General features: G+C 38.9%; 1 protein-coding gene and 1 long non-coding RNA gene across 23 annotated transcripts in view; one reads left to right on the top strand and one right to left on the bottom strand.

The window, feature by feature from the left end:
* NAP1L1 (nucleosome assembly protein 1 like 1) overlaps positions 1-945 on the top strand; it is a 33,135-nt gene extending 32,190 nt beyond the window's left edge. For 20 of the 22 annotated variants that reach the window (XR_012005662.1, XM_072772817.1, XM_072772818.1 and 17 more), the window contains one exon: positions 55-945. Coding sequence is in view for 21 of the 22 variants with exons in the window: in XM_072772817.1 (XP_072628918.1) it covers positions 55-90 (36 nt within the window). In the remaining variant the exon portion in view is untranslated. The remainder of the gene's footprint in view (positions 1-54) is intronic. The other 2 variants (XM_072772815.1, XM_072772816.1) reach the window with 2 other exon arrangements.
* Positions 946-6,746: 5,801 nt separating this feature from the next.
* On the bottom strand, positions 6,747-9,483 carry LOC140602770 (uncharacterized). Its single transcript, XR_012005666.1, has 2 exons — positions 8,805-9,483; positions 6,747-8,715 (listed from the first exon to the last, which is right to left on the bottom strand). It is a non-coding gene; the product is annotated as an uncharacterized lncRNA (long non-coding RNA).
* Between the last annotated feature and the right edge of the window lie 3,781 nt (positions 9,484-13,264).

Here is a 13,264-nt window from a genome sequence, read left to right as displayed (position 1 = left end):
ATTAAATGAAGCAGGTAGAAGAAGATAGATTGACTTGTTGTTTTCCTTTAACAGAAGGATCAAAACCCAGCAGAGTGCAAGCAGCAGTGAAGCAGGATGTATGTGGCCTTGAGGATAACCTGCACTGTAATAGCCTAAACACAACTATTATTTACTTACAGCCTTATGTTTTTGTATTTTCTTGGTAGACTCAGTAATTTTTTTTAAAGGAAAGGAACTGATAATTTTAGACCAATTTGTTCTACGTAGCATTTTCACTCTAGTTTATCTGGCAGTTCTATTGACCGCCCAAATTCTTCCACGCATGTTCGTTCATCACTACGTGGTTTGGTTCTTCGGGAGTAATTTGTATCCTGTAACAAAGAGTGTAGATTACAGCTGTGAAAGGGAACAGAACTATTAAAAGAAACTGTTTGCTAATTTTTTTTTCCTGAAGAACCAAAGTGTTTTTTTTAGCTGGTAGTTGAATTGGGTTTATGTTGGCTTGCACTAGCTGTGCCTTTCATGACTTTGTTATAGAAATGCAGTGACTTAGACTAAGACAATTCCTCATTTAAAAAACAAAACTTGTGGAGACAAATATATGGTTAAGAATTTCCAGTAAGACCACAACTGATAACTAGATTATTAATGGAATTTTGTATTTTAGGTGACATAGTTAGAAACCTAATAAGGAAATAATAGTAAAGAAACCTAACTCATAGTGTGGATATTACTATAGGGAGGTGAATAAAACCTATTTTCAGAAGTTAAGCCTCATTATTTTAACTGTACTTTTAAATTTAACTTCCATTAACTAAGCATCTTTTCTTTATGGTAGGGTCTACCTTCTGCTTCCCTGGAAAGGATGAATTTACATCATTTGACAAGCCTATTTCGAGTTTTTTGTTGTTACTGTTTGCTTGTTTTTGTTTTTGCAGCCTAAAATAAAAATGTCAAATATAATTTTAGTTCTCACAAGAGAATGTCTTAATTTTGTACTAATTCAGGTAGAAGCAGAGGCCTAGCTTGAATTAAGCATTGTACCCAGTTTACCCTATTATGGAAGAAAAGAGTGTCAGCTTTGGGAGAGGTACTACATCTGCTAATTAAGAAAGTATAAAAAAGACAAAATCTTAAATGATAAATGATGTACTGTTTTTTTAAAAGAAATATTAGAAGGGTTAAAATTTCATTTCTGTTGATTAGAACTAGAGAGAAGGCCCCAAAGCCTCTATGGTTAATTCAATTCTTAAACTGCTTTTAAAGGATGAGTATGTCATTTACCCATGCTTCTGTTTACTATGTATTAAAATGGGTAGTACTGTTTACCTAACTACCTCACAGATATGTTAAGGCATATTAAGTTAAATTTTATGAAATGTTTCTCGATCTCATTAAAAGCTCAAAAATTTGGACCTATTTGTACCACAAGTATGATATTCAGCATTTTATTCATACTAGGGTTTGATAATTCAACTGGAAAACAAAGGTTTAAGTACCTCTATTCTGGATCTGGTCAGGTAACACTCTTGCAGATCTTCGTGTGGCTCCTATCTCAATAGAAGCTGATAGATGAGCAATTCTTTGAAAAGGTCCAAGGATTGTTTTTAGGTATTTTAGTTATGACCATATTGTAGTAAAATACTACAGAGATCATGGGACTAAGTAGGAAGAAGACCATTTTTAGGGGGAAATGCCATTAAATTTGAGACTGTAGAGCCACATTTAAAATACCTCAGGCTAATTACTGTTAATTTTTGTGATAAGCTTATAAGCTTTGACAGTGAGGGAAGACTAAATGGATTAGATAATTAGAGGACAGCCTAGAGTTCCTGCTCTTAATAAACTTACATTGTTTTTAGAAGAGATAGAGTTTCCTTTTTGAAAACTTAGTATTAAGATCTTGGAATGTGAACACATCTTGTTATTTGTATAATATTATTCATTCCTCTTCTGAGATTTTAATTAACTACTGGAAATCCTTAACCAGTTGTGATAGTTTGTAGGAAAAAAATGCCATGAAAAACGTTATGTTTTTCCTCTTTATTTTCAAACTGTTTTTGGTTGCTCTGATTAGACCTTCTTTGCTGATTTTTGTTTTTGTACGCATAGCTCATTTGATCACAGCCTTTTCTGAACTGAAAAAATTTTAATCTCAAGATAGAATCCCATTTTTAATGAACTTAAGTAGCAGAACCCCTATTTTTTTTTTCTCATTCCTTTAGGTACTAGCTATTGCCAAAGTGAAGGGGGCAGATACTATTTCATCTTGTTATATAAAGGGGATGTGGTTTGCAGAGGAATTGTTTTCTTAATAAATTTGGCATTGCAAGGATATTAGTGTTTATCTATGCCATCTCTCCAGTTCCAAAATGGTTCTATTCCATTCTAGAAATTGAAAATATGTAATTTGAAATCCTTAATAAAATTTGCATTTAATTTTATAAAATGTACTGGTGATATTTTGGGTGGTTTTTTAAAAATATGAATATATTTGTATTTATATACTTTTTTTTTTTTTTTTTTTTGAAGAGCAGAGAGTAGAGATGTTTAGAAGTAGGCTATTCTGTGCTTAGGCGAGAATGGCTTGTGAATTTGTATAATTTTAAAAGCGACCTCCCAAGCCCTCAAAGTGGAGTTTGTTACTGGAAGACAAAGATTTTTACTCTGAGTTAACTTTAGACATTTTTGAGACACTTTGAATTTTGCCTTTACATTTCCAGTTTATAGTTTCCCCTGCTGAGGCACAGATTACCAAGAAGTTCTATTTTTTTCTTTCTAGAAATGGCAAAATCTCATAATCACCTATATAAGCAAATACTTTGAATTTTTTTTTTCTGTCATTTTATGGTCTTTCAGATATGGTAAGTAAACAACAGTTTTATAAATCACTTAGGTTTTTGATTTAACGCGGATGTCTGAAAGTTAAATTTATGTAATTTTTCAGAATTCTTTTATCGAGTTCACTGAAGCAGTATTAGTATTTCTGTGACATAAAAATACCTGAAGTGCGTGGACCTGGCTTACAGAGCAACACTTAAGAAAAATGGGATTCTACTTCTATTCAGTTTTTAGCTCATTTAATAAAAACAAACCTGGGAGACATTAGCTTTGATAGGAATATTTTCATTATTCTGTGAATAGGTTAATGATACTGATTGGTGTATATATACGTAGGCCCGTAAGATAACTGAATTACTGTTCATATGACTGCCGCTTGTAAGGCAGTACAAATTTTGGGGTTTATCTGAGTTGTAGGCCATTACCCTTACTAAAAATAAACTTTAAATTACTGTTTGTGAAAACCTGATCGTACAATGCAGAAATATTAAACTAATATTCAGATATTCTTTGAATGCTTGGTTTCAGGACTTGGTTTAGAATTTGAGTCCATTTTTACAGTTTAGTCTTAGAAAAATTTTAGCCTTTATATTTTTTTGACTATTTGAGTCCAGCCAAATGTTATTTTAAATGTACAGAATAAATGGGTAGTTTAGGAGAAGTATATGTTCTTAATAGGAACCTTCGGAATGAGAAATCCTATGCTACTTTAGTGTTTTTTTTGTTTGTTTTTTTTTTTTTAAATCTTCCTGCACTGTATATATTCTTGGTAATTGTGAACTGGATTTTGTTTTGAAAATATGTGTTCATAACTTAGGTAATTTGCTACTTAAAGCACTAAGTCTAATAGCTGAAAAGTAAATGTAAATGATAATGATGAGATTAACTTACAGATGTATAGTAGTGATTTTGTATACAGGTTTAAAAATCCAGATATCAGAATATAACTTGGATTAAAAAACCAAGGTCGTGGACTAATTAGGGATCACTTATGTGACTTCTGAGAAATGGAAATATCTTTGTTGGAGTGTGAAATTATTTTAAGGATGAGTGTTTATCCATGAGAAAATTTTAATTGATGTATTAATTATATTTTCAAAAAATACTATATACTTTGTATCTTGTGTTTCTTCCATTTAATATTCTGTACTTTTAGGTTTTTCCGTTAAAAAAATGAAGGTATTGAGTAATTATCTTACATGTAAAATAGGTGAGAAATGGAATATAACAATTTAGAAATAATAAATTGCCAGCAGGAAATAAGTCATTAATTCAGTTGCTTAATTTTCATATTGAGAAAACTAAGAAATTGAGAGTTTGTAGCTTTTGCAGATCTCTTACTTGTTCTGAGTTTTATTTTGAAAGGAGAAAATGTTGCTTAAGGTGAATGGAGTTTTTAGTTCCTTGTGTAGTTTAAACTTAAAAACTAAGAAAGAACTGGGGATGAGTGATCGAAAGTGCCAGAAATTGACAGATCTCATATCAAGAGTTAGTGATATTGATAGTCTTAATTTTGTTATTCATAATGAAGTTAGGTAATTGTGGCTCCGAAAAGTTTTTCATGGAGTGATAAAGTAGACTCAAAAACTTAGGTGACAGCTTTTTAGCTAGAATTTCAAAGAGGGGTAGGAATTTGTGTAGATCCAAAGATGGATCCTTTGAGTGGAGAGCAGTTCAAGTGAAGGTCTGGAGAAAACCCTGAAAATCCTGAGGTAGGACAATCTCGGACACAATCAAGGTGTTTATAAATGGATGGAGATACAAGCTTGGGGCCAAGCCATGGAAGACGTAGCCACAGAAGTTTTAAAGGGTTTAAAACACTAAAAACCATCTATTCAGAGTATTTCAAGTGAAGATGACCCTCCCATGAAGGCAGTTTTTAAACTAAGACATGATAGATACTATAACTCTGAAAATACAGTTGAAAGAATTCTTGTGTATTCTTACATCACAGTGTTGTGTTGGATTTTGCTAAGTATAGCTGTGTATTCTGAAGCATACATTTAGACACATTTTTTCTAAACTATTTGACAGTTGCAGGCATCATGTCCTTTTACCCTTTAAATGCTGTTTTTTCCTCATTATGAAGACATTCTTACAGGATCAGTACAAGCAGTGTTAGTTGTGCAATCAATTTGTGTGTACCAGTGAACATAGATTAAAAACTGAATTACACACTGAATGTCTCCAAGTTAATCCAACACAGTAGGACTTTTTCCCAGCCTTCCTCCAGTCATATTTGTTCATTAGGAATGAGAATGGACTCAGGAATGAGAATTGTGAATGAGGTTGCTCTATAGGAATTTAAAACCATGGATAAAAATGGAAAAGAAGTTGTATAGTCCCTAAACAAGTGATGAACTATCATTTTTTAAATGCATGTGGGAATAAAACCGTTAATGCATTTGGTGGTAGAATGGTTAAATACAGGTTCTGGGGTTCACCTGCCACTGTTCATTCAACCTCCTTGTTTGGTGTAGATTGTGGTGAGCACTACTGAGAACACATTAGTGCTTCTAGTGCTTACAACCTGATACATAAATAATGAGCATATAGTAAACTTCCTAAACAAAATCCAGAACTTGCGGTTGGAATCCTCTCTTAAATTGGTTTTTGCAGTGAATTTTAAAACTAGTTGGGCTTTTTTGTTGTTGTGTTTCTAAAGGTAAAATGTCTCTTGGCTAAAGGGTGTCCTATTTGGTGTACAAAAGAACAGAGACTAAGGCTGAGAATATAAACCATTTCCCCCATTTCAAAAAGTTTTGATGTAAAACTAAAATGGAAAAGAATGATTTATTCTCTAAAGTCAGCTAGTTCTTAAAAATCTCATTACCTGTTTTTTTCATACATTTTCTTATACTATGTTTTGGCCCTGACTCCTATCCAGGAATGATCTAGAGTAAAATTAAATGAAGTCTGATAGTCTTTAGACATGAATGCCCCAAACGCCCAAGCTGTTGTTGTTCAGCCCATCTTCTCCATCCCTAATTTTTATTTAGAGCTCCGGACATTGTGACAGATAGATAACAAAGAGGCGGACGATGAGAGCGGGTGTCTGTTTTGGAATCAGATGTGATGTTATAGACTGGGATTAGGCTAGTTGATTTAAGTTGCAAAACCAGAAGCTGGATCTGGCCTTTTTGCTATTCAATTGGCTTGGTTGAGCGGGCCTGCAATCTTGAGAACAACCTGAGTATCAACAACCCAGCCTGTCTAACCTGCATTTGTGCTATTTCAGTTCTGCGTGGCTGCCTTTTCTTTCACCTTCTTCCTGCCACTGGTCTTTTGTGCATGTCTCACTTAACACAGATCCTCTTTTTCATTGATTTTTATTTATTTTAAAGATTTTTTTTATTCATGAGAGAGAGAGGGGCAGAGACACAGGCAGAGGGAGAAGCAGGCTCCATGCAAGGAGCCCGACATGGGACTCTAACCCCGGACTCTAGGATCAGGCCCTGGGCTTAAGGCGGCACTAAACAGCTGAGCCACCCAGCTGCCCGGTTTCATTGATCTAATACCTACTCTGGTCCTTCAGTTCTGAACTGGTTCTGCCAGTTTAAGAAGTAGCTCGGGATGCATGCTCACTGTCGGATTTCCTAACTTGTAATACTGGGCCTGGAAGATAGAGGTGGAAAGCAAATTTTTGTACGTGTAGATCAATTAGGACTTACTTGGCCGTACCGGGTCATTCTCCTGAGGTCATGTGGCAAGATAAAATGATGGATTCTCAGTAGTTCAGTCTCCTGAGCCCACCAAGATGCTCTAAAAGTCCTTTGTCGTCAAATTCCTACATACTGCTTGGCTTCTATTGAGGAAATCGTAAACCAAAACTCGATTGTGCGTACTCTGTAAAACCCAGTGGTTCTGTGAAATCCTGGAAAGTATCCATAGTCGCAGTTACTTAGTACTGAATAACAAAACCATTCTCAGAACATGGACAAGATTTATTTTGTTGACTTGGTTACAGTTCATTTCTGTTGTAATGAGCCGCACGAGGGGCAGCCTTTGAAGGGCGGGGACTGGAATCATGCACAGGAGGTGGTTGATGTTGGATGAGACCTCGCCTGGGATGTAGCCAGATGCTTACCTAGATACGGGCCTTAGAGTAGAGGAGCCGGGTTCCAAGCCTTAGGCAAAAGTTGCATCCTTTTTATCACCTAACCTGGGAAGTCCTCACTTCTAAATTATTTTGGTTATAGTCACAAACCTACCCAGGTTTACTTCTGGAAGGGGACTGTGTCTTCCTGGAGGAATGATAAGATTTTGGATGAGGAACTGAATTCTTAAAATGGCCACAATTTTTTTACTTTTATGAAAACCGTTGGCTGTGACAGTTTTTTTTTTTTACAACAGTTTTTCAAGATGAACAGAACCTACAAAGTTTAAATTATACGTTGTATGCCTGTTAATGGAGAATGAGTGTTTTTACTTTATCGTATTAGAATATCGTTTGACTATTGTGGACGATTGAGATTCTTAAATGTACACATAATTAGGTCATTCATAATCATAAACATGTCGATTGATTAGCAAAGAAATCTTAAATGTTAAGTATAAGGTGACCATCAAGTATAGATTTATTTTTATTTTTTATTTTTTTAAAGAGTTTATTTATTCATGATAGAGAGGCAGAGACCCAGGCCGAGGGAGACACAGGTTCCACGCAGGGAGCCCAACGTGGGACTCGATCCTGGGACTCCAGGATCGTGTCCTGGGCCAAAGGCAGGCGTTAAACTGCTGAACCACCCAGGGATCCCCTAGATTTATTTTTAAAGGTGAGGTATAATATATTGTAAGGAGTTCAGAGGAAAACACTGCTGTATTGCGTCAGCATTCTAGATCCTAATCATTTTTGAAAGATCCAGATATGTACCCATTTAAGATAATAGAGCTAATCTTTATTTAATCTTTATACTTGAGGATGGTAATTATTCCCTCTTTGTATGTAAAGGTAGAATTTTAAGAACTTTAACACGTGCTCACCATTGGTCTCTTGTTGGAGCCAGTAGGCCGTTCACATGTTTGGCCTCTGTCTGTGTTCCTACCCACCCTGAGAAGTCTTCACGGGCTGCCTTGCAGCTAATTCTGTGCGCACTAGTGGTTAAGTAGGCACTTTGATTAAGCTGGCGATTTCAGAATATCAAATATATTAGAGTACATAGAGTTAATCTGGATTAATTCTAAACAGCCTTCGGATATGCTGCCCCTTGTGGTTTTCATACATGTTGGCTGAACAACGAACCAAATGCAACGTGGGTTACAAGGGGTTTTCTTCTAAATGTAAGTAAACGTAGGCTCTGGGGCTGGTTTGGGAGCTTCATAGTTCTCGAAGAGGCTTCTGCTGTCCTTGGCATACAGCTTCTATCCTCACCCCACCCCCTTGCTTAATTGGTGGGAATGGCTGCTGTGCTCTTACCCATCTCGGCCAGCTTTGAGGCAGCAGTGGGACTGGACTGAAGGAGGCAAAAGACTGTCAGCATCGAGTCCTCTTCAAAGAAGAGCCTGTGATTCCTGGTTACGGCACCAGAGGGAGACCTGGACATCTAGAGCTGAAGGAGCTGCAGGGGGAGGAAGGTTAAGATGACCACACGCTGGTCCCATGCATTGTAGACCTTCAGGTTTAGAAAAAGGTGGTTTGACCAAGGGTGTCCTGGAACATAGAAAGCAGCAACTGTATCTCAGAAATAGGTAGGCAGGCCCCAGTAAGGTTCGGGAATGCAGCCCAAAGGAGGCGTTTTGGCCAGAGCCCTGTCCTTCATCGGAGGCGTTTCGCGTCACTGTGCTTGCTGCTGTCCTTGGAAACGGGTACTCCGGTCAGGCCGAGACTGGCTGAGGTGACCGTGTAAACGGGGTCTCCCGGGGGACGACCATCGCCGAACGTCTGGGTCTGACCTGTGAAGGGACGGTCCTGGTTACTCCGCGGATTTACTTAAACCCGGTAGTTGCAGCTGAGGAGCTGAAGGGGAGTTTTGTTCCGTTACCGTGAGACTCGTGTTCCTGGGGGGTCGCTGGCAGGTCGGAGCTTGCCGTGAAGAGGCTTCCTGGATTCGGTCTTTGCTAAAAGTATCTGCGCCTTTTTGGGGCAGGGCTGCCACACAGCTCTTTGTGCTCCCTTCACTCTTCTCTGGCGCCCGTCACCCCGTGCGTGCTGTTCTCTGCCGCCGCGTCTGCCCTCCCGTCCGCCCTCCCGTCCTTGGCCCGCAGCCTGCACGCCTCTTCCGAAGCAACCGCGCCGGTCACCGCGCGCAAGCCGGGTTGTCATCCCATCTGTTTTCCTTCATCCCTGGATTTTGGGGAAGCATTTTCGACACAGCTTCTGCTTTCCTCTGAAGCCTAACAAAAAGCCTTTCAATAATGATCGGATTAAAGCGTCTATGTCTTAGACTGTGTGCTGTGTTGTACTAGAAGACTGCGAAAGAGGGAGTCCTTGGAATCCAGTCCCGTGAGTGGAGAGACTTGCCAGGTGGCTAGCAGACGTTTGAGTTGTAAACAACAGGAGCATTTACCTGGTTTGAGTGGAAGTGGACTTAGGAAAGGATGCTAGGGCTCATGGGCTCGTAGTGAAGGCAGAGGTTTGGATGCTGTTCAGCCAGGGCAATGCTCCAATTCAAAACCGTCCACCAGTGTTGTCACAGTCCCTGGACTACCTGACGCTTCTCTACTGACACTGCCAATTGTATCAATACTTTGTGGGGCTGTTTAAAACACCCAAGCAAGATTCTCATACCCTCCTAACCTTCCTTCATTGGGCTGCCTTACTCGGCTCAAATCGATCTCCTCGATTCTGAATTGATGACAAAAAGAAGAGAGCTGGATCCCAGCTCCGTTTCATCCACTCACTTTCATTTGTCATTTCAAAGCTAATATTACCTTAATGCATTAACAGGCTCCTGAACTCCGTTAACTTGTTGGACATCTTCAAAAAAGTGTCTTCAGCCTGCCTTCTCTATTTTGAATAACACAATTTCAGCCAGAATTAACATTTAGACTCCTTTAAGTGCTGTCTGCCAGCACCATCCTCAAGCTTTAGCATGATCCACTATGTGGCTAGGTACAATGATAAAAACACTAAGATGTTAACTACTGATCAGATGAGAAGTAGTGGGATATGGTTAGGGAGGGGAGTCCACTCCGCCAAAAGAAATCTAAGCTGTGAGGTGTGAATTGGCTTTTGGAAAACAAAACTTTTGATAACAGTTGGAAAAGATTGGTGAAGAAAGGTACACAGATAAGTGACTGAAACTAATATAAGGTTCAGTGGAAGGTAAGTTGTAAAGGAAGGGGATCCCTGGGTGGCTCAGCGGTTTGGTGCCTGCCTTCACCCCAGGGCATGATCCTGGAGTCCCGGGATCAAGTCCTGAGTCGGACTCCCGGCATGGAGCCTGCTTCAACCTCCTCCTGTGTCTCTGCCTTTCTCTCTCTCTCTCGCTCATAAATAAATAAATCTTTTTAAAAAAATTGTAAAGGCAAGTAGGACTTCTGAGGAGTTCTAACGTTCCTATACAATGAAAGGTAACTAAGTTTTATATCCTCCTAAGAAGAGAACTGGCAGCAATGTAACGTATGGAATGGTGGAGATTCAGGTGGTTAGCCTGTTACAAGACGAAATGAGAGAGAAACCTGAATTAGGCTATTGGCAGAAAGGGCAGCGATAGCTGCTTGGCAACGGCTGAACCACAAAGGGATTGTAATAGTTTTTAAAGCTGTGAATAGAGAGCAACAAACAGCCTCTGCTATTCTGACTTGTTCTGCGCTGTGTTCTACACATTGGACACTAGGAGGCATCACTTCATCAACTAGTGAGGTGAGAAAGGCGGGTAGGTAAGTGGAGGAACCTAAGAAGTGTGGATAGATCTGTACCTGAGAGTTAATATTTAACCTTTTCAACTAGGCATTTTGGAGATTAGTCTTCAAAAGGTTTTTCTGCCGAACAGTATTTTATTTTTTTATTTTTTATTTTTTTAATTTTTATTTATTTATGATAGTCACACAGAGAGAGCAAGAGAGGCAGAGACATAGGCAGAGGGAGAAGCAGGCTCCATACACCGGGAGCCTGACGTGGGATTCGATCCCGGGTCTCCAGGATCGCGCCCTGGGCCAAAGGCAGGCGCTAAACCGCTGCGCCACCCAGGGATCCCCGAACAGTATTTTAAAATGAATGGCTAAAATGCCTAAATTGCAGGCTGAATGTGGACCTTTATGTGCTGCTCAGACTAAACCATTTTCATAGGTCACTGGGATTTTAGCTATTTTTTGAAAAATAATTGAACCTTGCTGAGAGGTTCAGTCTTTAATAATCATTGCTCTGAGAGTCTACTGTGTATTGCAAATTAGGAAGCTGATAGTTTTTTGTCATGTAATCAAGTCGTAAATGAAAGTAAACAGTTATTAATTAATAATTACCAAGTTCTATTAAATGTCTTTGGTATTGATTAGAGGACTTTTTAAACCAGTATTTGGCTATTTGCCAGGTAGGAGAAACTGCTGTCAACGCTGTTCAACTATTGTTTCTCCATCCTTTTGTTTACTCTTAACTAGAAACCAATAGGATGATAGTTTGTAGAAATACCTCTCATAATATTAGATTGCATGTTGCTCGGAAAAGTTTGTAGGACTTATTTTAGATAGCATCTATATAGGATATAGCATTTGAGATCTAGAGAAAAGCCTAGCATATGTAGTATTTATTCCTTTTAAAAGATTATACCAAATGCATATTGGTATGGCAAGTTTGGAGAGTTTTTTCATGGTCTCTTACAGCTTGAAAGTTTTTGAAAGGATACATTATGAAAAATGCGTCAGCCTTTGAAGACATGGATTTTCTTTTCATGGCTGATAGGCTTTTGATTTAGTTTAAATTTCTACATATATTGAGCTCCTACTGTGTGCCAAGAATTACACAGGGTGGTTGGGACCTATCAAAACAATGGTTCTTGCCTTTTTGAGGAGGAACTGAACCTACAGGCACAATAAACTATTCAGTAGATGCTAGGAGATAATACATACTATGGGGAAAATTAAGGGGAATGGGGTGGTTGCAGTTTTAGTGATTAGGATAGGCCTTATTGAGATGACATTCAAGCAGACTTGGAGAATGTGGGATGACCCTGATAGAACACATAGTTGGGAGGCTTCTGCTGGAATTTCCTGACTCAATTTGTGGGTTGGGTATCAAGAGAAAATACGTAAAGGATATACTACAGGGCAGGTATGCTTCTAAATATTTGCAGTCCTGGGGCAAGAATGCAGCGGAGACACAAATGGTTAAATATTTAAAAGCTCTGTAAAAATGAAAGTATGTTCAGCGTGCCTATCTTGACAAAGATCTTTGTAAGCGCCTGACCAGATTTATCTTAAAGTCTAGTGCAAGGATGTTTCTTGAGAGGGAGAGCTGATCCTCAGCCCTTCTCTCCTTATTCCCGTCTGAATGATATGGCTCATTTATATGGGTGTCCCAGCCTGCATGCTCAAAATCTGCCCACCCCCCTCCTACAGTAGTGCACACACCGATGGAATGCGTTCCTTGGCAATAGTGGGGGCCATCTAGGCAGGGTATTTGGAATCCTGAGTACCTAGAGTTGGTCTAGAATGAGTATGAACTCCAGATAGGCAAGTCATTTCAACTCCTCTAAAGCTCAGGGCTCTGGATAGGGCCTCTTAACTTGTTTTAAGGGCAATACTGGAACAAGCTTTTTGGCCTGAGCAATTGTACAGGTGGGATTGGCCATCAACTGTGAGAAAGGAGCTGCAGGTAGAGCAGTTCAGGGTGGGGAGGGAGATAGGTTTGGGAGCACATAATACTTGAATTCTTTATTATCCAAGTGGTACTGTAGAGAAGAATAAAAAGATTTTTCATAATTACTGGCCTGAAACAAAACAAGGCTGCTAAAGTTTAAAAACAAAACCCCAAGACGTTAAAAAAAAAAACAAAAAACCATGGTTTTAACTGCAGATCTTTATTGAACCAGTTTCATGCAGGAATTTAAGAAATCACATATAAACCTATGTTGGACTCCTTCCTATCCAGAGCAATATTTTTCAAATTAATAGCAGAAGCTGTAAGAATCCTATAATTCCACAGCCTAAAATCCCCTTAGATTCTTCCCTCTAGTAAAGCACTCCGTGAATACAAGAATGAGGGGGAAGAGGAACCTGTAGAGGATAGCGAGACTGATCCAGGAGGTAGAAGGAAAATTGGGAGCTATGTCCTTGAGGCCAAGAGAACTCTCCAAGAGGGGCAGATAATCCACACTCAGAGGCTGCTCATGGACCACATGATGTGGACAGCTGGAATACACGGTTGGAATCCGCCTTTTCAGATTGGTTTCCCAAAGCAGTGATTTCATTAGTTTGCTTTAGAAACTCTAATAACTTGTCACATTTTGTAGGGTTTCATATCTACGGCCAAAGTTGTGGTATGTCGGGGAACACTTATTCCCTA

This window comes from Canis lupus, chromosome 13 (assembly GCF_048164855.1).
Source record: "Canis lupus baileyi chromosome 13, mCanLup2.hap1, whole genome shotgun sequence".
NCBI classification, from domain to species: Eukaryota; Metazoa; Chordata; class Mammalia; order Carnivora; family Canidae; genus Canis; species Canis lupus.
This window is presented reverse-complemented; position numbering and strand designations above follow the sequence as displayed.